This window comes from Thalassophryne amazonica, chromosome 4 (assembly GCF_902500255.1).
Source record: "Thalassophryne amazonica chromosome 4, fThaAma1.1, whole genome shotgun sequence".
In the NCBI taxonomy this organism is placed as follows: Eukaryota; Metazoa; Chordata; class Actinopteri; order Batrachoidiformes; family Batrachoididae; genus Thalassophryne; species Thalassophryne amazonica.
Genome location: NC_047106.1, coordinates 40,194,215 through 40,219,769, shown reverse-complemented (window position 1 = coordinate 40,219,769; position 25,555 = coordinate 40,194,215). Strand labels below are relative to the sequence as shown.

General features: G+C 42.9%; 1 protein-coding gene across 1 annotated transcript in view; it reads left to right on the top strand.

Annotated features, from left to right (window-relative positions):
* LOC117508088 (cytoplasmic dynein 2 heavy chain 1) overlaps positions 1-25,555 on the top strand; it is a 370,951-nt gene that overhangs the window by 295,209 nt on the left and 50,187 nt on the right. Inside the window, exons 80-86 of the mRNA XM_034167743.1 lie at positions 4,232-4,363; positions 4,687-4,759; positions 22,177-22,337; positions 23,702-23,827; positions 24,037-24,147; positions 24,347-24,416; positions 24,692-24,777. Of these exons, the coding sequence (XP_034023634.1) occupies positions 4,232-4,363; positions 4,687-4,759; positions 22,177-22,337; positions 23,702-23,827; positions 24,037-24,147; positions 24,347-24,416; positions 24,692-24,777 (759 nt within the window). The remainder of the gene's footprint in view (positions 1-4,231; positions 4,364-4,686; positions 4,760-22,176; positions 22,338-23,701; positions 23,828-24,036; positions 24,148-24,346; positions 24,417-24,691; positions 24,778-25,555) is intronic.

Genomic DNA, 25,555 nt, shown 5'->3' with positions numbered 1-25,555 from the left:
GGTTCTACAGCTTAATTGGAGTCCACTTGGGGTAAATTCAGTTGACTGGACATGATTTGGAAAGGCACATACTTGTCTACATATGAGGTCCCACAGTTGACAGTGCATGTCAGAGGACAAACCATACATGAAGTCAAAGGAATTGTCTGTAGACCTCCGAGATAGGATTGTCTTAAGGTACAAATCTAGGGAAGGGTACAGAAACATTTCTTTGAGTAAAGGGTGTGAATGCTTATGGACATGTGATTTCTTAGTTTTTTGTTTTAATAAATTTGCAAACATTTCAAAAAACCTTTTTTATGTTGACATTCTGGGGTGTTGTGAGTAGAAGTTTGAGGGGAAAATTAATTTACTACATTTTAGAATAAGCCTATAATATAACACAATGTGGTATAAGTGAAACACTGTGAATACTTTCTGGATGCGCTGTATATACATCTAGTAAGGGTCCCCAGGCAAGCCATTCTACTCCCTACATTGGAACATGAGAGGGAGACATACAAATAAGGCCATACCAGCTTAGACATCGCCCTGGCTATTGAGGTCAGCATCACTTGTTGATGAACCAGGACACACTCATTGGAAAATGGATACTGGATTAAATCAAGCAAGGCCTGACAACAGGGAACTGATGGAGTGCTAAAATGAGAGCAGACCTAATGAGAGAGGCTACATGCAATGCATATGGGAACTCTGGATGAGCAGAAGACCAACATCTACACTGGCCAAGAAACACCTGGTAGCTCAGTGCTCTAGCATCAATAGAACGAAGCTACTATCTAGACTCGAGATCCAGAGGCTCCAGCACAATACTGAGCAATGTGGGCATAAAGAGCAGACCCTTGTAGAAGAGAGTAGTGTTAAGTAAGTTGAAGACACCCTGAGAGATGCACCTACTGAGCTGAGGATTAGGATTGTGGCCAGAGTCAAGCATATAATAACACAACCAAGAGTAGAAACCACCCACCCCGTCCTATGACAAAGTCCCAGAACAGATGCTTGCAGATGTAATGCAACTCTGCTGTCCCACTATGAGCATTACAGAAACCTCACTGATCCACCTCACCAGAACCTACAGTGAGGACATTCGGACTGGAGATGTGTGTCCAAATAGTAGCAAAGAAAGAAAGGTGATCTGGATAAAGGGGGTGGGGTTGCCAGAAGGCAGGATAGTGGACAAACAGCACAGCTACAAGTACATTGGATCCCACAAGCCAATGGGAACCATTGGGAAGGTCAGGCTCATCCACACACCTTCAGAAGGTAAGAAAGGTGCTGAGAAGCCAGCTCAGTGGTTGGAATACGATGTAAGCCATCAGTACATATGTTCTACCAGTCATCAGATACAATAGAGGCAGGTGTCTACCACAGCCAACAGGTTCCAAGTTGCAGGCTGTGCAGATGTGCCCCAGAGACAATCCAGCACATAGTAACATGATGCAAGCTGGGACAGCAATTTCAATTTCAATTTATTTCCTTTATATAGCGCCAAATCACAACAGAGTTGCCTCAAGGCGTACACTGAAAGGCACAACCAAGTGTCAGGAATAGTGTGCAAGGACATCTGTGCTGCATACGGATTAGAGGTTCCCAAGTCTGAATGGGAGACTCCGCTGAAGGTGATTGAAAACAACAGGGCTAAGGTCATGTGGGACTTCAAATTCCAGAGAGACAAGCAACTGCTGGCCAGACATAGGCAGGTTGACAAGGGAAAGAAAACCGCAGTTGTGAGTGATGTGTCAGTCAACAGTAACATCATGAAGAAGGAGCACAAGAAATTCAGAAGTACCAAGGGCTGAAGGAAGAAGTGGAGTAGATGTGGAAGGTAAAGTCCAAAGTCCAGTGGCATTAGGAACTGTAACCCCCACACTGGAAGAGTGGCTCCAACAGATTCCAGGCACAGCATCAGAGGTCAAAATATGCTGTGTGTCTCTCCTTTTTAATTTGCACTGTTCTTTTATAAGCAGGTTTGTCCCAGTGCTACAACCCCAATTCCATTGAAGTTGGGATGTTGTGTAAAATGTAAATAAAAACATAATACAATGATTTGCAAATCCTCTTCAACCTATATTCAATTGAATACACTACAAAGACAAGATATTTAATGTTCAAACTCATAAACTTTATTGTTTTGTGCAAATATTTGCTCATTTTGAAATGGATGCCTGCAACACATTTCAAAAAAGCTGGGACAGTGGTATGTTTACCACTGTGTTACATCACCTTTCCTTCTAACAACACTCAAATGTTTGGGAAGTGAGGACACTAATTGTTGAAGCTTTGTAGGTGGAATTCTTTCCCATTCTTGCTTGATGTATGACTTCAGTTGTTCAACAGTCCGGGGTCTCCGTTGTTGTATTTTGCACTTCATAATGCACCACACATTTTCAATGGGCGACAGGTCTGGACTGCAGACAGGCCAGTCTAGTACCCGCGCTCTTTTACTAGAAAGCCATGCTGTTGTAACATGTGCAGAATGTGGCTTGGCATTGTCTGGCTGAAATAAGCAGGAACGTCCCTGAAAAAGACATTGCTTGGATGGCAACATGTTGCTCCAAAACCTGTATGTACCTTTCAGCATTGATGGTGCCATCACAGATGTGTAAGTTGCCCATGCCATTGGCACTAACATACCCCCATACCGTCACAGATGCTGGCTTTTGAACTTTGTGCTGTTAACAATCTGGATGGTCTTTTTCCTCTTTTGTCCGGAGGACACGACGTCCATGATTTCCAAAAACAATTTGAAATGTGGACTCATCAGACCACAGCACACTTTTCCACTTTGCGTCTGTCCATTTCAAATGAGCTCAGGCCCAGAGAAGGCGGCAGCTTTTCTGGATTTTGTTGATGTATGGCTTCCGCTTTGCATTGTGGAGTGTTAACTTGCACTTGTAGATGTAGCAACGAACTGTGTTAACTGACAATGGTTTTCTGAAGTGTTGCTGAGCCCACGCAGCAAGATCCTTTACACAATGGTGTCGGTTTTTAATGCAGTGCCGCCTGGGGGATCGAAGGTCACGGGCATTCAATGTTGGTTTTCGACCTTGCTGCTTACATGTAGAAAGTTTTCCAGATTCTCTGAAATTTCTGATTATATTATGGACTATAGATGATTAAATCCCTAAATTCCTTGCAATTGAACATTGAGAAACATTGTTCTTAAACTGTTGGACTATTTTTTCATGCAGTTGTTAACAAAGTGGTGATCCTTGCCCCCTCTTTACTTGTGAACAGCTGAGACTTTTGGGGATGCTCCTTTTATACCCAATCATTAGTGTCCTCAGTTCCCAAACACTTTTTGAATGTTGTTAGAAGGAAAGGTGATGTAACACAGTGGTAAACATACCACTGTCCCAGCTTTTTTGAAAAATGTTGCAGGCATCTATTTCAAAATGAGCAAATATTTGCACAAAAACAATACAATTTATCAGTTTGAATATTAAATATTTTGTCTTTGTGGTGTATTCACTTGAATATAGGTTGAAGAGGATTTGCAAATCATTGTATTCCGTTTTGTATTTACATTACAACGTCCCAACTTCATTGGAATTGGGGTTGTAAATTGTGGAATATTTCTCAGGTCTTGAGATTAAAAATTTTGAATTATGAAATGCTATGCCATCCACTTCCTCACGTGACTACACACAAAAGATAATATGATGACTCTGCAGTTCTGTGCAGAAAGCTTATGCATGATTAATAAAGAGAGTAACCATGAAAAATAATATTGCTCAACATTAAAGCCTAACCAAAAAAGTATCTTATGTCACTATCTATTACTTAAATCAGAATTCCTTTGGGTGACCAATCTGATGGTTCGGCTGTACATGAACAGCTTGTTGATCAACTCAACATTCATCATTCTGGGAATATTGGGTTGTACCTGCTGCACCTAAAACGAAAGAGTGTACTGTGCACTTTTCTGACACTGCTAAAACTCTCAATATCAGTTTGCAGACTTGCTGATGAGTTGGTCAGCTGTACCACTGCAGCTGTAAGGCTAATGAATTTGCCTGGCATTTTCCAACATTTAATTAAAATTTTCAAAACTGCTCAATGTAGAATCATAATCCTATTGTTTTTCTTCAAAGCCACTTTTAACTAAATTTTGTCTGTCATTAGTGTGGTACAGTAGTAAAGCTATGAGTGGCATGATTTATGTTGTTGATGCTTCTGTTGGCTCAGTTGTCAAGATAAAACAGTCAGCCTGTGACTCCCTGTTTCATAGGCTACCTTTCCAGCCCTGTACCAGTCTCTGAGTTTGAGTGACTCAGATCTTTGGCTGTCATTCTCGCAGAGCTCAAACTGCGAACAGGAAATCCCATCATCTGTTGCCAAGAAGATGAGTCCATTCCAGCAGGTCAGCTTTCAATCAAACACTTACCGTAATGATTTGTCGACAGTAAAATGAAGCAAAGCACATTTTAACATTTTCTTTATCTTATAAATGTGGTCATTATTGATTTTTTTTTTCTCAGTTAATCTACATTGTGTTCTTAAATGTGAAAAACTCTGAAACCTTCTGGGAAAGTAATGACACAAATTGTGGATGAACTTTAATTACAAGTCGGTAATTGAGAAATGGACATTTTTGTTTGATATATGTATGATTGGACTTCTGTGTAACAAGTGTTATTACATGCTGTTTTATTTACCTTCTCTGTTTAATCGACTGTCTTACAGCTGTTACTTGTTCAGGCAGTAAGACCAGACAGACTGCAGAGTGCCATGGCTGCCTTCACTTCTCAGGCTCTGGGTAAGCATTTCCCTTTTCAAATGGTATATTTTTAAAATGTACTCCAATTTAGTCTTACAAGGACAGAACCATCTGGCCTAAAAACACAGTTTCCAATTAAAAGAAGTCATTGAATGTCTTGATCTTAGGGCCCGGTCCCACTGGGGAGAGGATTAATTGCGCATGAATTGAGTATACAAAGTACGGGCGTTCGTTGTCGTCCACAGCAAAAATGGCCAAAAATGACAAATGTCCCAGTATGAATTACGGATATATTAATAATATATAGCGAATATATGATGAACAGTCATGGTTGTATAACGCATGTAGTGAGGAAACGGATCCGACGCATTGCGATTATCACGGCAGTATTACTGGTGTATTATGAATGCATCGCGCACGTGTTGCACATGTACAGCATCTGCATTGTGGTCATAAAAGAAGCGCACTCACTCCTTTCGGCATCACTATTCACACGAACAATACAGCCTCTGGAGCATTTGCTGGACTTGGACAAGTTGACTGGTGTAAAGAAGCAGTGAACAGGGTGAGTGGTGACGTCAGCGGATCGCACCAGAGCGCAGCTTGTCTCAATGATTATTACAAGAAGTTAAATCTGTTATAAACATAGGAGTAAATACTGTAACAGCTGCAGACAAGAAAGAAAAAACATGCAACTGTTTTATCAAGTCTTGACAATGTAAACAAGTCAAATAATTACCTTTTTAGACGGCTCAAAATGCTTTCTGTAGCTTGTTAGCCGTTTGCACGTGCACGCGGGGAACGGCCCAGCTGCAGCTTCCTGTGATTCAGGAGGTGATTAGAGCCGTTTTCAACAGCCAATTTGCAGAATAAAATGATTAATCTGCTACAAAATAATTATTTTATATAGGCAGCATCCAGTGCAGAGCGCGTGGCAGCCGGTAGAACAAAGAACGGTGTCCAGCTGTGAACACAGCGCATCTGATTTGCATCCGCCGCAAATCAGATGCAAAGCAGACGTAATAAAAACGCTTTATTCGTAGCCAATCTGTATGCAGTCGCTACAACTTATTTTAGTTCGTGATGTGGACATGATGGGCACGCAAAATATCAGTTTTTCACACTGTCCCAGTCCGCTGCCAAGCCGCAAATCGCTGTCAGTTGCGGATATCAGCAGATGACGGCATAGATGACGGCGCATAGATTGAGTATGTATGTGTATGTATTATATATGTATTGAGTATGTATGGAGTATGTAAGGCGGATGTCATCCGCAGCCAAAATTTTGTGCAGCTCAAAAATCCTTGTAACGGAAAAACGTGCCTCTGCGGATAATTGCGGATGTGTGCGGGTGTTGGCCGACTCATACAAACATGTTTCACGGATATTGCGGATGTTAAGCGAATATGAGCCAATTTTGTGCGCAATCCATACGCAAATCCTCCTAAACGCCAGTTGGACAGGGCTCTTAGTCTCAATCCAGGACAATGTTAACAGATGTAAATCATGAAAAAAGAAAAGATCTAATGTAAACAAATGAGATTTGAACTCATTACCTTCACATTGTTACAAAAACACACCACCTTGAATGTCCACAACATTGAGGTCGTGAAGTGAGAATGTACATTCTTTATAAGTTTTATTTTTATCGTCACAAAAACAAATCTTGGCTGTGCAGTTTTCCAATTTGAAAAGATGCATCATGGGAGATTTGAAATCACAACTTTCAGATTTTGAAACTGACACACTGCTTTTGCTGCCAACAAGGCACAATGCTCTGTTGATGTTCAGCTACTGAATTGGGAATGCATGTTGTTTACAAGTTTTTCATTAAGTTCAAGAACAACGTGTGGATGTACGGCTTTCCATTTAAAACCATGCCTTGTGTGAGATTGGCACTCATGACCTTCAGATTGTGACATTGACACACAGCCTTCTGTGCCATCAAGGCACCACACTCAGGCAATGATGAGGTATTGAATTGGGGGTGCATGCTGTTCTTTGAATTCAAGAACAACATGTGGAAGTGTGGTTTTCCATTGTAAACCATGCTTCTTGTGAGATTTGAATTTACATTCATCTTATGATACTGATGCTTTTGCCAGCAAGATACTACACAGGAGCAACATTGAGATACTGAACTGTGGATGCATGTTGTGTTTTGAAATCACAAAGTTGAGGTTGTGAAACTGACAAACTGCCATTCGGTGCCAATGAGGCACTGCAAATTGTATAGCAGATAACCGACACAATCCTTCAAATGGTGATACTTTTTCTTGTGTTCAGGCACTGTTGGAGACTGCTGCTTCTTCAGTAGCGCTCCAGTTTTACCTCTTTTTAGCTTGTTTTTCCTTTCCTTTTTTACCCTTCTGCTCTTCTTATGAAGACATTGTGTGTTATATACATATCCCATGGATATTTTTAACTTTTCAATGCTACCGGGAGCATTGAAGAGAGGATCTACTGGCTCTGAGAATAAAGGGACATCAAGTCCTTTAAGCTTTAAAGGGACGAGCCAGAATACGACACCCCATCCCGGCAGAGCTAAGGAGGAGACACAGGGGCTGCAAGACCAGGGCTATGCTAAATGCTAGGCTAGCAGACAGCTGGAGGTGCTACAAACCGTCGGTTCCCTCTGTGATTATGGGAAATGTGAATTCGCTGCCGAACAAGCTCCACAAGCTGTTCGCACTGAATAACCAAAGGATTTACCATGAGAGCAGCTTGTTAATCTTTACGAAGACGTGACTAACCTACCTCCTACCAGATGCTAACGTGGATCTGCTGGAATTCACCGCTGTGTGAGCCGACAGAGACAATAAAGAGTGCTGAAAAAGCAAAAGTGGGGGTCTTATCGTTTATGGTGTAACCCAAGACACATCTCTGTAAAGGCGGTCTTGTGCTGCAAAGACCTCAAGCTGCTAGCTGTTAGCCTATTGCCGCGTTCACACTGGATGTCACACGAGCGATGGCGGCGAGAGGTTGCCACGTAATCCCTATGGAAGGACACGTTGTGGCACCACAAAAGTCCAAGCCATGCAGTGCGACGCGAAAAAAGCGATTTTGAGTGATTGGTACTAGGGCTGCAGCTATCGATTATTTTAGTAATCGAGTATTGTATCAATTATTCTGGCGATTAATCGAGTAATCGGATAAAAAGTATTTTTGCGTTTTAAAACATTAACAGCCCAGGGCTCTCCCTAAGTAATGACACAATGTCACTGCATCATCACGGAGATTGTCAAATTTAGTGTATCCCTTTCTCTGTTCCTGGGTAACTATATTTTTTCACATCTTTACAAGTTTTGGATCTTTCCTGGTGTCAGGAGCTCAGCCAAAGTCGGGCCAAAGTCTTGACATTTTGCTGAAATGTAAATGGGTTGTGGCTTTCTGTTTTTTGTTTTCCCCAACTTGTAAAATTGAACCATTTTTATTTATTGATTGATTTATTAAGGTGGTGGACTGGGTCCCTGCATGAATTTCTTTTTAACACTCTCTCTGTGATTCAGCCAATGTATTTTATTTTCAGCTGGAGGTTGAACATGCAGCCTTGCAGTCACTGGTTTTTTATTATTATTATTATTATTTTATTTGAGTTCCCGTGTTTGTGAAGCATGTGTTGCCCAAAAAAGCGAAAATGAAAAAGCGAAACACTCATTGCAAGTCTAAGCAAAACACAGAAGAAAGAGTCAACTTCTTCCAGAGACTGTCTGTGGCCAGGACGGAGCTGTGTGAGGGCAGTGCTGAGCCGCTCACACCGGTCAGAGAGAGGCAGGAGCCAGCTGTCGCGCGTAGAGCGGCTAGCGAACGAAACAGTTATTTTTAAATAAACAAACACACTGCTTTGCTTTAAATGCACAGTAAGCTAGTTCAGATGATCTGTTGGGAAAGTGAATGCACAGACCCACGTTAGGGGGCGTAAATGAGCGGTCAATAAGAATTCCAATAAATAACAATTCATTATGCAAAAGTGCAAACAGATTATGAATATGCTGAGTCCAATTAATAACAAAATGGTGACACGTGGGCAGGACCGAGGGTAGGAGACGCCTAGCCAGAGAAGAGCCGGAACCCACGAGGTCCCACCACCAGCTGGAGGCCTGCAATACACCAGAGCCGCCAAGTCCTGGTCCCCCAGGTGGCCACCGCTCCAGGCTGTTGGACCGGTACTGCTGGCAGGAGCAAAAACAGATTAGGTGGGTGTGTGTACACCCAGCAAACAGTCAGCAAATCACAGAAATCCTCCTGAAGGAATAAATCCAGATACTCCCAGAGTGCAGAGGAAAACTGGAGAAGTGCAGTGTCAATGGTTATACTCATTAAGTCAGAAGTGAGGAGTGGACGCCAACTCCTCCAAACTTCCCACAAACTCAGCTACAAGCTGCAAGTATAAGTCACAACTGCAAAGACTTCAGTAACAATGAATGTGCGTACGGCACAGAACGGCTGAGTATGTTTACCTGTGTGGTAAGCTGATAACTCGGCAGAGTTATGGTGTCCTTCCCAGGCTTTTATGGATGGTGGTGATGAATGATGACAGTCAGCTGACAGCCAACAAGCGCACCTGGTGACGTCAGAGAGACCAACCGGCCCGTGCGCCCTCTAAGGGCCAAAAAGTGCCAGTGTGGCAGGGCGCCATCTGGTGGTGGGCCAGCAATGCCTCCTTTTCAGCGGCCCACACAACATGATCACCATGGACTGTCCTTTTCCTAAAAGGCTTTATTTCACTCTGTTTGTTGCGTTGGAAAGCTGTAGCTTTTGTGCTAATCTGATTAGCGCTTGCTCTAGTCTTCTTCTGTTGTTTTTCTGGGGACATTACAGCACCACACACAGGCCTGGCATATGTACTACAATGTTAAACGAAGCTTCGAGGCACAGAATTTGCCTCGAACATTTTTTGTAATCGAATTATTCAAATTACTTGACTAATTGTTTCAGCCCTAATTGGCGCGTTTGTGGCGCGATATTGCGTTGCATCACGTCGTGTCGCCCTCTTCCCCAAGTTGAAAAATCTGAACTTTTTCGTCTTGTTTCGCCGCGATGACCAATCAGGGACTGGATATGTAGTGACGTGGAGATGTCTTGGAGTTTATACTTGATGTGGACATGTCCTGTCTCTGGCAGCCAGCCTGTGAGCAGGACTTATGTCCCTTTTGTCTTTTCTTTAACACAGTTATGACAGAGTTGAACTGCAGCAGCAGCCAGTTTTTGTTTTTTAAATTATTCACATGTGCGCGCGCGAACGGGACAGGAGGTCCTCCAGCTGGGTCCTGGAGAGGCGGAAGTACCGCTGAAAGCATCCGTCATCCAGATGCAGCTCCTGCAGCAAATGATGAAACTCCCTGAATTGGGAACATCTCATGAGGATGTTGTGAACCCAGGGATGGCGCCGCTGGCGATGTTTGTCAGCTTTCCACAACAAATAGAGCACAGCAACTTCCTCCGTGTGATCAAGGTCCGCCATGTTGACTTGACGGCAAGCAGAATGGAAGCTCTTCCTATTTAATGATGCATTGGGGCGAATTTTCACAGCAAAGGTTTCTGCCCAAGTAGAGCGACGCACCGGGCGATGGTGAATTTGTGGCGTTGCATGGTGTCCGGTGTGAACACAGCTTATGGCCATACTATCTACTGAGGGAGCTGAGTCATGTGATCACCAACTGTGTTTACCTCCCCCTAGAGCGGAGCCAGTGCATGTGAGAAATTTCACACTGTCACAGCAAGGCTGCAGACAAAGCACCCTGAGTGGCCTGTCACAGTGGCGTATTCGTAGAGCTGCTCATTGCAGTGTTGTGTTTCATTTAAATACGCTTGAAATACGCGCATACTCAGCCTTTAACAGTGTTCGTTCATACTTGCAGCTGCGTGTGTTCGCGTTTTAATGTGTGCACACAGTTGCGTGTGTGCCATGCCACACCAGTTTCAGTGCTGTTTTCTGCCTCTGTGGAAGTGCGCTCTGTTCTCTACTGCATGGTGTGGTGCGGCTCAAAAACAGAGTCATTTAACCTTATTATTATTATTTATTTATTTTTTATGCAGCGAGTGCGCGTTTATTTTAGAGTTACAGCTCTTTTCATCTTTGATCAGACTGATCGATCAGGGCATTTGATGAGCGCACCGACATGCAGCGAGTGCGCATTTATTTTAAAAAGTCACAGCTCTGATTAGACACACACACAAAGAGAGAGAGAGAGAGAGAGAGAGAGAGTGAGGGAGGGAGAGCACGTGCACGAGAGAGCGCTTTTATTTTAAGGAGTCTGATAAAGGAGAGAGAGTGCTTTATTCAGACTCCTCAAAATAAAACCTCTCTCTCTCTCTCTGTCTCTCTCTCTCGCTCTCTCTCTCTCTTTCTGTGACAGAGAGAGAGAGCACGCGAGAGAGTGGTTTTTATGAAACGATGCAACACAGTGAACGGTCCTCATATAATTAGTCCAGTATGATAAAGTGAAGCAACGATCTTGCATTATTTATAGCTCCAGAAGAACAACAGGGAGATGTGATGTGGCGTACAGTACCGTGTTGCAGTGTGGGCGGGCTCACAATAGCTGATAGTAGCACGGCGCTGCGTGTACTCATGTGAAGGCTCCATGCTGTGCTGTACGCTGAAGAAAATGAAGCAGGTTTAATTTCTTCCGTCCTACGCGCATAACCCTCAAAATACTGCTGCGTATTGAGAAAAAACTCCCCGTGAAGTGGGCGGAGAGCTGCTCATTACAGCGTAGACGATGCGCTATAATGAGCAGCTCTACGAATACGCCACTGTGACAGGGGCTTGAGGCACTGATGATAGTTTCCTGGAATTTTAACCATGCAGCTTTGGACTCTACTTTGAGTCTTGCATTTCAATAGGTTGTGGACTGTCCAACAAGAAACAGGACAATTGACTTACTGTGCATACAGAGTCACACCCCTCCTCCCTCTAGGGAAGTCTGATCACAATCTGGTCCACCTGCAGCCACAGTATACCCCTGTGGTCCAAAGGCAGCTGGTAACCATTTACTCTGTCAAGAGGTGGTCCCCTGAAGTGGAAAGTGCCTAGAGAGACTGCTATAATACCATGGTCTGGGATGAGCTGATCATCCCACATGGTGAGGACATAGAGGGGCTGACACACTGTCTGACAGATTATTTTAATTTGTGGGCAGATTATTCTGCTCAACCAAGCCTGTCCGCTGTTACCCTAACAAAAAAAACATGCGCAATGTGGGATTTCAGAGCTGTCCTCAACAGGAAGAAGGTCGCCTCGAGCAGAGACATGGCAGCATTATTATCTTTTTGATACAATATTATGTTCAACAGGCGTTGTAGATTATCCCCATATCTTCCTGTGATGAACCCAGTTTGGTCTGGATGAATAATTTGGATTATTATTTTGATTTTCCCGCTTAGCTAGAATTGCAGTCAGTATCTGCACATCTCCATTTAACAAGGATATTGGCCTGTAAGACTGGCATTCAGTTGGATCTTTGCCTTCTTTGTGTATTACCACTGTGGTTGCATCTGTCCAGTACGGTGTCACCGTTTTAGAATACAGTACAGTGATAAGCTTTTAGCAAAAGGAGAGACAATAAATCATAAAACATTTTATAAAATTCATTCACATAGCCATCTGGCCCCGGACCTTTATTATTTTTTTAATGTGGATATCACCTGCTTAACCTCCCACTCTTGAATTGGTTCATCTAATTTCTTAGCCATTTCTTCTGTCAGTTCTGTCAGTTTTATATTTTTAAGAAAATCTGCTAATTTTCCATTATCAGTGCAGGTGTCTGTATTCTCGTAGAGAGATTTTAAAAAAGCTTGCGAAAGATTCTGCTATTTTCTTGGGATTTGTAACGACAATGCTTTGTAATTTTATTTTTTGGACTATACTAGATGACTTTTGTTTACTTAGTTGGAAGGCTAATAATCTACTTGCTCTATTACCATGATCATAGTATTTTTGCTTGGTAAATCTCAAATTTCCCTCAATCTCATCTGATAGTAAACCATCTAATTCTCTACGGGTTGCATTTAATTGTTTTAATAAAATGTTTGATGGAGATTGTTTATGACTGTACTCTGATTCTTTTATTTTATTTTCCAATTCACGTTGTTTGGCTTCCTTCTGCCTTTTCCAAGCACATGTAAATGAAATAATACAGCCCCTAACGAAAGCTTTAGCACAATCCCATAAAATAAGGAGAGATGTTTCATGGAATTGTTAGTGTCTATATAATTTTTAAGTTCTGTTTTAATAAAAAGACTAAATTCTCTGTCTGAGACTGAATGTCTCCCTCTTAAATGACAGAGAATTTAGTGGAGGATGAACTGTGACCTATATCCCACTTTAACTCCAAGGGTGCATGATCAGCGAGTGTAATAGGATGTATTTTAATGTCTGATATTCTATGCTGGTCTTTTTTAGGGGTGAAAAAATAATCAATTCTTGAATATGATGCATGACTGCTTGAGTAGAAAGTGAAATTCCTGCTTCCAGGATATCTGCACCTCCATAAATCTACAAGACCAGACTCAGTGTATTGGTATTTAAGCATTTTACTCATTTGGGAAAGGGCGGTTTTACAGGGGGGTGTTGTCACATTTTTTAAATCCAGTCCAAAAATATATGCTCCAGTACAATCCGGCGGGTGTGCGCTGTGCGCCAGGCTGCTGTTCACAGAGTCATTAAATGCACCAGATCGGCTAGAACCAAACCACGGGTTCCTGGACAGTCACCTCAGCGCTTCCTCTCACTGGAGTTATTTCTTCCGCAGCTTAACAGGCATTTTGACACCGTGATCCAACTTTTAACTTTGTATTTGGCCTTTAATATCTGTGAAATCGCTCTTTTGTGTGTGCATGTTCTGCGTTCTTGGACAGTCATCTCTGCTGTCCTTCTTACTGGCTTCATGTCTTCCGCGGCTTTAAACACACATTTGTCAACGTAATCCAACTTTTAACTTTGGGTTCGTCCATTATTGATGAACCAAAGAACTGTTTTGCGCGTGCTGCAATTCTGCATTCTTGGACAGTCACGTCTGCACTGGCTTCCTTTCCATCCGCGGCTTTAAACACACATTTGACACCATGATCCAACTTTTAACTTTGTGTTTGGGCGTTAGTGTCTGCAAAATCACTCTTTTTCGAGCTGGCGTTTTGCGTAAATGCTGTTTTTGTGCACGAGTCAGCGTACACAGAGCACAGCTCATCTGATCCATTATAACAAGATGTTAAATCTATCATAAACATACTCTAACAGGAGCTCATAAAGAAGGAATGAACATGCAACTGTTTTACCAATGGCCCAGTCACACAGCACTTAAGGAAGGGCAATGAAGCCCAAACGAAACAATAGAAATCTGGACTTTCGTTGACTTTTGTTGGCATCGTTAACCTCCGTGCAGCTTCGTTCCTGCAGCTGGCGCTTCGTCAGGATTTTTAAACGGTTAAAAAATTTGAACGAAGGGCAACTAAAACCTCAATTCGTCCGAGTTTCGTTTTACTGTCATTCTTGACATTTTTTTAATCATTTGTTTAGTTTTTGTAACGTTATTGTTTAGTCTGACTTTGTTCAACCAGCTGAATGTTTTCACACAGTGCAGAAGCCAGTTTGTGAGTGCTGCTACTGCCGTTGTGTTCATGTACCATTGGAAATTACAGGGCAAACTCATCCTGTTTGCTTGGATTTTTTTTATCTGGGTGGGGGGTCAACTTCAGTGGGCTCAGGCTCCTTATATAGAGAATAATTAGTCTTTTGTGTGGATACAATTAATTATTTTGCAGCAAGCAACTGCTGAATTTGAAACAACAAAAATGTTGTGTAATTTCCGACGGTACTTGAACACAGCGGCAGCAAGCGCTTTGAGCTTTACGCATCTGGTGCAGATGGAAAAGCGCTTTATAAATGCAGTCCATTTTGGATTTGTCAAATGGAAAATCCAACACAAAAAAATATCACACACTATTCCTCCTATAATGTATACTCATGGTTAGATTACTTTTATTTAAAAATGAAGTTCATAGAATACACAGCTGTGAAATTGGCTTGAGAGCCATTTCAGACCACAGTACAATTTATATTTCTCTAACACTAAGAAAAGCAGATGGCATGCTTCATGTGAGATTCGAACTGACAAGTTTTAACTTATGAGACTGGCGTTTCTGTGCTGAAGTGGTGCTAAAGTCTCCCGACATTGAGGTTGTAAATTGTAGTCACATGTTTTTCTTTGAAACAAAAAACAGAACTTGTGAATGCATGGTTTTCCATTCAGAATCATGCCTCATGACCTTCATATTATGAGAATGATGCACTGCCTTTTTGTGCCAACGAGGCACTGCATGCATCTAACTTTGAGGTGCTGAATTGTCGATGCATGTTGCATTTGTTGAGAAAAAGTACATGTGTGGTTTTCAATGAAAAGCCATGCCTCATGTGAGGGTTGAACTCACGACCTTCCGATGACACTGACGCACTGCCTTCCTGTGCCAATGAGACGCTGCATGTTGTTAACACTGAGGTACTGAATTGTCGATGCATGTTGTTTTCATTGACAAAAATACATGTGGATGTGTGGTTTTCCATTAAAAGGTATGCTTTGCGTGAGATTTGAATTTACAACTTTTATCTTATGAGCTGACACACTGCCTTTCTGTGCCAATGTGGTGCTAAACTGTGCTGAAATTGAGGTAGTGAATTGTCATCGCATACTGTTTTTCTTTGAAAAAAAGTAGAACTTGTGGATGTACAGTTTTCCATTTAGAATCATGCCTCACGTAAGATTTGAACACACAACCATCAGATTATGAGACTAATCTTTATGTGCCACCGAGACACTGCATGTTGTGCTGGTGTCTCTTCACTGGCTTCCTGTCCCTGTGAGATCAGATTTTAAGGTTCTGCTACTAACCTATTACATTGTTCATGAACTGGCACCTCCCTACTTAATCTGACCTAATTAAACCTTACATACTAGCCCGGTCTCTGTGTTCTCAAGGTGCAGGACTACTTTGTGTCCCTAGGGTAAATAAAAAGTCTGCGAGTCACAAAGCTTTCTCTTATCGTGCCCCTGTTCTGTGGAATGATCTCCCTGCATCAATAAAACAGTCAGATTCTGTAGAGACTTTCAAGTCCAGACTTAAGACGCACTTATTTTCCCTTTCATATGGCTAGCATACCGGCATAGTGTGTTAGTACTATGCTTTTTACTCTTTTAAATTCATTTTATTAGGAAGCGGAGCGGGCGGGGGCCTCAACTTTATCTAAAGTCTGGGTCTTTTAGTGAACTTAGGGCCAGTGGTCGGCGATCACCTTAGTATTTCTTCTGTTTGTGTTGTTGCTTAATGCTGAGAAATTATACTGTATTTGTTGTCTTTCTGATGCCTGATTCTGTTTTTTCTCTCTGTTTGAGGTGCAGCTCCATCCAGACATGGGAGTGGTGTCTACTTCTGCAACCCTCCTGCCCATCGGCAAAATTTCCTGTATATTTGTTTTGTAAATTGTTTTGTAAATTGTGTCAGTAGCATGGCCCAGGCAGAGGGTCACCCCTTTGAGTCTGGTCTGCTTGAGGTTTCTTCCTCAAATCATCGGAGGGAGTTTTTCCTTACCACTGTCGCCTGTGTGCTTGCTTGGTTAGACCTTACTTGTGTGAAGCGCTTTGAGGCAACATTTTTGTGCTTTGGCACTAGATAAATGAAAATAAATTGAAATTGTTAACACTGAGGTAGTGAATTGTCAATGCATGTTGTTTTCATTGAGGAAAAAGTACATCTGGATTTGTAGTTTTCCATTAAAGGGCATGCTTGATCTGAGATTTGAAGTTACAACTTTGAACCAATGAGAATGACCTACTGTGCCAGTGAGGTAGTGAATTGTTGATGCATGTTGTTTTTCATATAAATTAAGATCATGTGGATGTGTGGTTTTCCTTTCAGAACCACACTTCGTGTGGGATCTAACCTCATAATTTTCAGATTGTGAGACTGACTCACTGCCTTCTGTACCAGTAAGAAACTGATCACAAGGAATGTTGAAGTACTGAATTGGTGATGTATGTTGTTCTTCACATACAAGAGTAACATGTGGATGTTCTGTTTTCCATTAAAAGCCATGCCTTGTGTGAGATTTGAACTCACGACTTTCAGTTTATGAGACTGATGTACTGCCTTTCTGTGCCAGCAAGGCTCTGCATGCTTAAAACATTGAGGTACTGAATTGTCGATGCATGTTGTTTTCATTGAGAAAAAGTACTTGTGGATGTGTTGCTTTCAATTAAAAGGCTTGATTTCATCATGAGGCTTATGTCACATGACTGCATGTGCTGACAATAACCGTCAAGAGTAAATGAAATGTGACTGTAGAAAATATAGATTTGTCTTTCACAGACACTGCAGTTATTGTTAAATCTGTTGTGGCTGGGGTGCCTGGCGTGCCTGGCTGGCTTTTGTTTGTCTTCTGTTTTCTGTCTTTTGTTTTTCCTTCCAGGTGGCATGCGTTCAGGACTGAGTGGCTGTGTGGCTGAGTTATTAGGACCTCACCCTGATCACCTGAGGCTGGTCATGTGCAGCTCGTCAGGACTCACAGCTGTGGTGCATCTTTATGGATTGGGGCATGGTTGCATTTAAGTCTGGAGTACACAGTGTGTATTTGCCAGAGACTCGACCTTGTGACCAGACGGGTGAGATTGACGTTTGGAGAACCATCTCATCATCATGGACGCAGAGACCGTACCAGGTTTGATGCCATGGTCTGTGAAAGAGGAGGGGGTGAGGTCTCACGCTCGTCAGCACACTTCCTGAGGTATTTTAGGTTTTGTGACTAACATGAGTACAGTCAGTAAATGTGGTGTCCCTCACACCTTATTATATTGAGCTGTTATGTTAGTCGTTTAATCAGCTTCCACTGCAGTGGAGAATTGAACTGGGTGTTCCATGCCTGCAGGGTGGGAAGCTGATTGGTGATTAAGCCAGGAAGTGTTTGCTGTTTATGTACACCTTTGAGTGGTCTCTCTGTGTGTGGAGTGGTGGACTCACATGATGGTTTCTTCTTTCACAGACTCGGTTGGTTGCGGCCACCTGGGGGGTGTCGGCGGGGTCCTTGGGTCCGAACTGTTCTGGCTCTGGACCGTTTGTGCTGCTGGGAGCGCACCGTTCTTCCACCTCGCCAGACCGCGCACTTGTTATTAATAAGCACTCACTGTTATGTTATTAAATTCTGTTATACTTTGAACCGTGCTCTGTTTCCTTTATGCTGGGTCGTACTTCAAACGCTGGTCGGTACTCCGACTGCGTCCGACACATAACAGTAGTCTCTGGCCAATACATCACGGACCCAGCGGTAGCAGAGGCGGTTCTGCGCCGGGAAGGCGGCAGTAGACGTCAGAAGTTATCCGGATCAGTTGCGGGTGCTCTCCGCCCGGATGGTGCGTGTCGGAGAACCCATTATGGAATAGTGATTTGAGCTCTCTTGCAGCCGTGTTCCTGTGGTGTTGCCTTATCCGTGGGTTGTTGTGGAGTGTGAATAGCGACGGCTTCGCGTCACACTTCGACCGGATAAGAGGTAAAACGGGAGCTGCATTGAGTGTGTCTTTAATGGGTGAACGCGCATGGCGGAGTTCTGTGGCACGGGTCGCTGTGCTTCCTGTTGTTACAGTTGTAGCCCCGTCTCCCCGGGTGAAGATAGCTACTGCGTCTGTTGTGTCAGCTCCGGCGTAATTTAGTTGAAGCACCTTTTGGTTGTGTGTTACACGTAGCTGCGCACAGGGAAAGCAGCGTGAGTTGTTTTCTCGGTTACCAAAGGGGTTTTTTATTTTTAGCACTTTGGCTCCCCCTGTTGGTGACAGAGTCACATTACCGTTATAGCTCTTAAGGTGGAACAGGTGTGTTCCATTTGTTTGAGCTTAACGGTATAAGTCACTTATTAGTTTTGTGTTGGTTCATTTTTTGTGGGTGTTTTTTGAGTTGGTTTTTGGGTGAGATTTTCTGCACTATTAGTGTTCTGGGGTTGTGACCGTGCAGGCTGTCTGGAGCACAGAAAGGACCCAGGTAACCTTATGTTAGTCTGTTAGTCTTTCTTTTTATTTCTTTTGGTTTCACCTCCCAGGGTTTGATGGGACGGTCCTCTGGGGGGTGATGGGGGGGTAATTGGGTTGTTTTTTCTTTTTTCTTTGTTTTTTTTTTTTTTTTTTTTGTGCCCTCTCTTCTCCTCTGGCTCCAGCCGTGTGAGCCGTAGGTTGTCGGCGTTGCTGGAGTGGTGCAGTTTGGTTATGCTGGGCGTTTCCCAGGTAACCTCTGCACATGGGGGGGGGGGTTCGGGGTGTTGTTTTTTTTTTGTTGATTCCCTGTTCCACCTCCGGCTTCAGCGCCCCTTTGAGCCGTATGCCATCGGCGTAGCTGAGGTTTGGGGCAGTGGAATATACCCGCAGCTGGTGGCTGGTTTGGAAGTCGGAGGGGTGGCGCCGTTTTGTGCCGTCTGCCATTACCGCTGTTCCACTCCTCCCGGTTGACTTCTGGGGTATAGTCGTGGTTGGTGACACTGGACGTACTTCCAGTTTCCACTGCGCCGAGGGGGTGGGGTTGGGGTTGTTTTGTTTGTATGTTTTTTTTCTTTTGTTTTTCCCCCCAGTTTCCGCCCTCAGGGTGTGACTGTGGTGTCCTCTGGGGGGGGAAAGGGCTGTGGGTCCATCTAGCCATAGACGGCCGGGGCTGGGTCTGTTAGTCATGAGGGGGGGCGTCTCCTGGGGTTTGATGGAACGGTCCTCTGGGAGGCGCTGGGAGTCCCCGTGGGTGACTTTGGATCCCAGAGGGACCTCGGCTGTGGTTATTACTCCTGGAGCTGGCGGGATGTCCTCTGGGGGGTGTTGGTCCCTACATGTCGTCCGGGGGGGGGGGGTGTTAGCGTTTTTTGTTTGCAAGCTTAAGTTTGGGTTGTGTTTTTCTTTTCTCCTCTTCCCGGGGTTTGATGGGACGGTCCTCTGGGGAGGGGGGGGGTGATTTGGTTGTTTGTGTTTGTCTTTTTTGTTTTATGACTAAACAGACTTTAAACATGGTCGGACAAAGGCTGACCGCACAGGTTCAAGAACTCCTGGCCACACCTGTGCAAATTGAATGACAGAAACAAAGGCAAAGATGCAGTCAGAGGTGAAGACGTCAACAGTTCTGTTAAATGAAGATTCAGTTGGAAGATGAATGCAGATACTGTTTCCAGCCATGGTCCCTGGAGGGGGGTGTTTTTCCTGGGCCAGGTTTGTGTGGTCGCCGGGAGGCTTCCCGTGAGGGTGGGGTGCTGTTGTGGCTGGGGTGCCTGGCGTGCCTGGCTGGCTTTTGTTTGTCTTCTGTTTTCTGTCTTTTGTTTTTCCTTCCAGGTGGCATGCGTTCAGGACTGAGTGGCTGTGTGGCTGAGTTATTAGGACCTCACCCTGATCACCTGAGGCTGGTCATGTGCAGCTCATCAGGACTCACAGCTGTGGTGCATCTTTATGGATTGGTGCATGGTTGCATTTAAGTCAGGAGTACACAGTGTGTATTTGCCAGAGACTCGACCTTGTGACCAGACGGGTGAGATTGACGTTTGGAGAACCATCTCATCATTATGGACGCAGAGACCGTACCAGGTTTGATGCCATGGTCTGTGAAAGAGGAGGGGGTGAGGTCTCACGCTCGTCAGCACACTTCCTGAGGTATTTTAGGTTTTGTGACTAACATGAGTACAGTCAGTAAATGTGGTGTCCCTCACACCTTATTATATTGAGCTGTTATGTTAGTCATTTAATCAGCTTCCACTGCAGTGGAGAATTGAACTGGGTGTTCCATGCCTGCAGGGTGGGAAGCTGATTGGTGATTAAGCCAGGAAGTGTTTGTTGTTTATGTACACCTTTGAGTGGTCTCTCTGTGTGTGGAGTGGTGGACTCACATGATGGTTTCTTCTTTCACAGACTCGGTTGGTTGCGGCCACCTGGGGGGTGTCGGCGGGGCCCTTGGGTCCGAACTGTTCTGGCTCCGGACCGTTTGTGCTGCTGGGAGCGCACCGTTCTTCCACCTCGCCAGACCGCGCACTTGTTATTAATAAGCACTCACTGTTCTTAAATTCTGTTATCCTTTGAACCGTGCTCTGTTTCCTTTATGCTGGGTCGTACTTCAAACGCTGGTCGGTACTCCGACTGCGTCCGACACATAACAAAATCATCTCCTTTTGTGTTTATAATAAATATTTATTATTTGTTTGTGATGGGTTTTTTTTCCTGGTTGAAATGTAGATATGAATGAATGAATCTACCAGACTTAAAAATGTACAATTACTTTCCATGCTATTTTATTTGTCTAAAATTAAATGCCCAAGGTTCCTTATAATGTTAATCAAGAAATCGTCTCATCTGAAACAACTAACTTATGGTATTAATTTACAGATGAACATCAAAGAATTTTTTTTTTTTACTTCAAAATATATTAATTACAAGTTTTTCTAATTTAACAAATGTTTTGTAACTTCAAAATGTACAGTAATAAGAAATTTGCAGTTAAAAAAATGAAATAATTGTCAGGATTTTCTTTAGAAATCTACTGCACAGCAGTTCTGATGTTCCTCTGACACATTTCTGCACTCTGTTGTCTTCCGTGTTTTGGCCCGATGCCTCGTGTCTATTGGGCATGTCAAGCTACAGCGGTGAAAGTGCACCGGTGAAAGTGGGATTGAGTTGAACTCTGGCCGTGGTGAGTTTGACATCAAGCAGCGGTGCGAACTCTCGATGGAGCATCACGCAAACTCGGTTTTGTGAATTGCACTGCAGCGTGGCATTGAAAATAATGGGTTTTAGAGCAATGTACATCATGTTTACACATTCGGCGTGTCCATTAAAACTCCCGCCTCGTGTGAGATTTTAGCTCATAACCCTCATATTATGTGGCTGAGGCACTGCCTTCTGTGCCAACGAGGACAACACAAAAGCAGTGTTGAAATAGTGAATGGTTGTTGTTTAGAACAAAGCATGGCTGTGCAGGTTATTTGAAGAACACATACATCATTTTCTTCATCCACAATTGAAGTGTGGGGCTGTGTTTCTGCTTTTCAAAGTAGACATCATGTGAGATTTGAATTTAAAACCTTCAGATTATGAGACTGATACTCTGCCAATGCATCCCAGAACACATAAAGTGCTTGTTTTGTGAATTAAGGTACCATCTCTATTATGACTTTTTGATAACATCACAAACACAAATGCTTGGCTGTGTGGTTGCTTTTTCTTCAGAAAACAGACAAAATATGCCCGTTCAGTTTTGAAAATGAGACTTATAGATTGACACTAATCAGTGTACCAAGACTCCTGTCAAGTTTAAAATACAGAGGCAATGAATCACATGTTTGACAACTTTTGAGCCAAGATTTAAATACACCCTGTACAATCCTGACTGAAATTATTTATGTACATATGATTGACATTATTGAAACTCATTGTTCATGGTGTCTCTATTCTCCTTTGTAGGTATGAAGCAGCTCTCTCCCCCACCTCTGAATCTGCAACGTCTCTGCAGCGAGACATTGGAATCTGAGCCCATATTAATCATCATCTCTCCGGGTGCAGACCCCTCCCAAGAGCTTCTTGAATTAGCTGTGGAGCTCATAGGCAGGGACAACTATCACGAGGTAATGAATAAATGGTCAGCGTAGCAAATGTTTTGAGGGCCTCATGAAGCATTTGGTGCTTTTTTCTGAGCCTACTGGACTGTATTCTCTTTTCAAAAGAAGGCTCAAACTAACTGAGATTCACTCTGCTTTGAACTCTTCTTTTTAATAAGAGATCACCATTTAATAGGCTCTAAAAAAGCATGATGCCTGAGTTTTCATCGCAAAAATCATGCAGACCAGTAAAGCAAAGTTTTTTTATTACAGAATCAATAGCAAAACATGGTATTAAGCAACAAGGGCCTGATTTAATAATAATAAAACAAAAAACATGCAAACTCCATAGCACCAGCAAATTTATGTATATTCTGAACTACTAATGGCACCAACTGAGGATTACTTCTTTCACATGCGCAAAATAATGCGTATTGTGAGTTTGACACCTTTGTCTTTTTTAATATGTACTTTAGGGTGTGTCCACCCAAGTGCTCATGATTGAAGAACATTCAGATCTTTCAGGTTTGCGCAGCAAACATGGTTTATCAAAGCACTGTCATGGGCTGAATTTGCATCTGTAATGTTGCACATTTGAAACCTTGCTGTAACAGTGGCATACATTTTTGTAGTTCTGGTAACTTGAGAATCACTATCTAAATATGTTCCAACTAGACAACCTCAGTGGCCCCTGAAATGCCTCTAAAATGCTCAAAACCTGTGAGCTTCAGGGGGCTTTGCCCCCTTGGGCCCCCACTGGAAAAAAAAAGTTTTTTCTGTTATCATTCATATTCTCTGAAAAATGAAACTAAACAAAATTGCCAGGGTCTGTAAACTTTTGAGCACAACTGTATATGATGGCGGGAAAAAGTATTAAATATAATATTTTTGTAATTTGTCTATTTCTACATTGAACTTCATTATGTAACCTACTGAATTAAAATCTTCTATTTTGAAAATTTCACTGTCATGGTTGGAATGACCCCCTTAATAGCACGAGTTCTTTGTGAAGTCAGAGTAGGTTATAACAGTCGTGCAAGGTGTTAATGTGCTTGACTCCCAACAAGAAGGTCCTTGTTCAATGCCACTGGTTGTCCTGGTACATCTTGCATCAAGAAGAGCACCCATCTTAAAATGTGTTCCAACACAGCATGCAGATCTATTGTGGTGACCCAAAACAGAAGGAAGCAAGAACTTAGTTTCAGCCCAGTTTGTACAGAACTTTGCTTTAAGCTTTTCACTTTGGAAATTCAACTGTGGAGAGAATTGAATTACGTTACTGAATCAGAAAATATGTCACCAAACCTCATACAGATTACAATGTTGAATCAAATTTTCCATCTCGCTGCGTATTTCTCATCTTTTCTCCCTCTGTGTATGTGTCTACGTAGATCTCCATGGGTCAGGGACAGGCTGATGTGGCCTTAGCAACACTCCGAGAATGCTCCAGAAATGGAGACTGGCTTTGCCTGAAAAACCTCCACCTTGTCACTGCATGGCTGCCCCTCCTGGAGAAGGTTTGCACAATAGCAGGTGTTCGTATCTGTGCTTATGTGACCTGCATTTTGTGTACATGTCTGGTATAGAAACTTCTAGATTTAATTTCTGTACATGTTTAGAAATTTTTTTAAACTAAAATGCCCATTCATTCATTCACCTTTGTGGTAGTTGGAAGTTGCATCAACGTTAAGTCATTTCTGCAGTCTATACTGTCCTTTTTGTACAGGAGTTGAATGTACTGAAACCCAAAGCAAGTTTTCGTCTCTGGCTGACAGCAGAAGTTCATCCGAGATTTCCTCCAATACTGCTGCAGTCCAGCCTCAAGATCACGTATGAGGTACAAACATAATACTGTCCTTCTTCTTAGTCTATTAGATTTTATGCCATCAATCTGGTTCCCCTTAATTTTTATTCACCCTCGTCCATCGTCTTTCCATCTGTTTTTTTCTTTCTATATTCTGGTGTCTGGTTTTAAGTTTCCCCTCTGTCCTATTTTATCTTTCTTGTCTGTTCTAATTTTCTACTTTAATCTCCAGGCTCCTCCTGGATTGAAGAAGAACCTGTTTAGAACTTATGAATCCTGGACTCCAGAACAGATCAGTAAAGGTTGACTCATTTTACTTTGCTGGAGAATTTCTTCAAGGAAAACATTAAAAAATAACATTTGATTTTTGTGAGAGTGTGTGTATTTGGACTTTTGATTATATGTTGATCCTCTTTGACCCTCCCATGCACACACACATTACATATTACATGATTATCAAAAATCCTGAGGTTCCTAAAACCTTTGCTCAGTAATGCTTGTGATACCTTTCCAAAACACACTGCTCACCAGTGATGTCTTTAGACATTCTGGTTGTAATAATGATTGTTCTCTATAGAAGGCATCCTGGCCAGAGCTCAGTCTCTGTTCTGTCTGGCGTGGTTCCATGCGGTATGCCAGGAGAGGCGTAATTACATACCACAGGTAAATCACATACACCTTAATACATACACTCATGCTTTACGACACGAGTGGTCATATTTGATCAATTGTACCAATACTTAGACTAGGGGTTGTACTCTGTTGAACTCAGACATCTTCTCCTATGACTGCAAAGACCAATCCATGAATGGCAATCCCTGGATCTGCCACTACAGGTAAAATCTGAAGGCTTGTTGACGTTGCTTGATGATGCCTTCCCTTTCTGACGTTTTCGGGCCATTTGCTCACACCAGTCTGCCTCAGCTTGCTTCACGCCCTTCTTAACAAGTTGCCTCTAATGTAAGAAGTTTGTGGATGCCTCTTACCAGGTCTCCAAATCAGTATCGGCGTACCCGACTTCCTTTACCCAGGTTTCTGTGTAACGGAAGATTGGACGGCCTCTTTACCACTTTCCACTTTCAAGTGGCCCGTACAGAATGTTCTTGGGGATACGGCCAGTTTTACATGTCCCAGCTACCATAGGCGTGTTTCCGTAAGCATAGTACAGATGGTTGTGGACTTGGATTGATGGAGTACATCTGTGTTGGAGATCTTGCTCATGTTTCACTTCCATAATGAGATAACGAAGGACACATGCTTGGTAATTCCTTGAACTTCTGGGTTGGGTATTTATGCCAGTTCCTGTAGACCATTAATCATGGTACATGATCATTTGAATCAGATTTTTTTTCATACATGGAGCCTTTAGGCAGTCCTGCAGGTTAATTAGTGTTTGCTAACCGTTTTGGTGTCTGATTAATTCTAGCAGACCTCTTTCAAA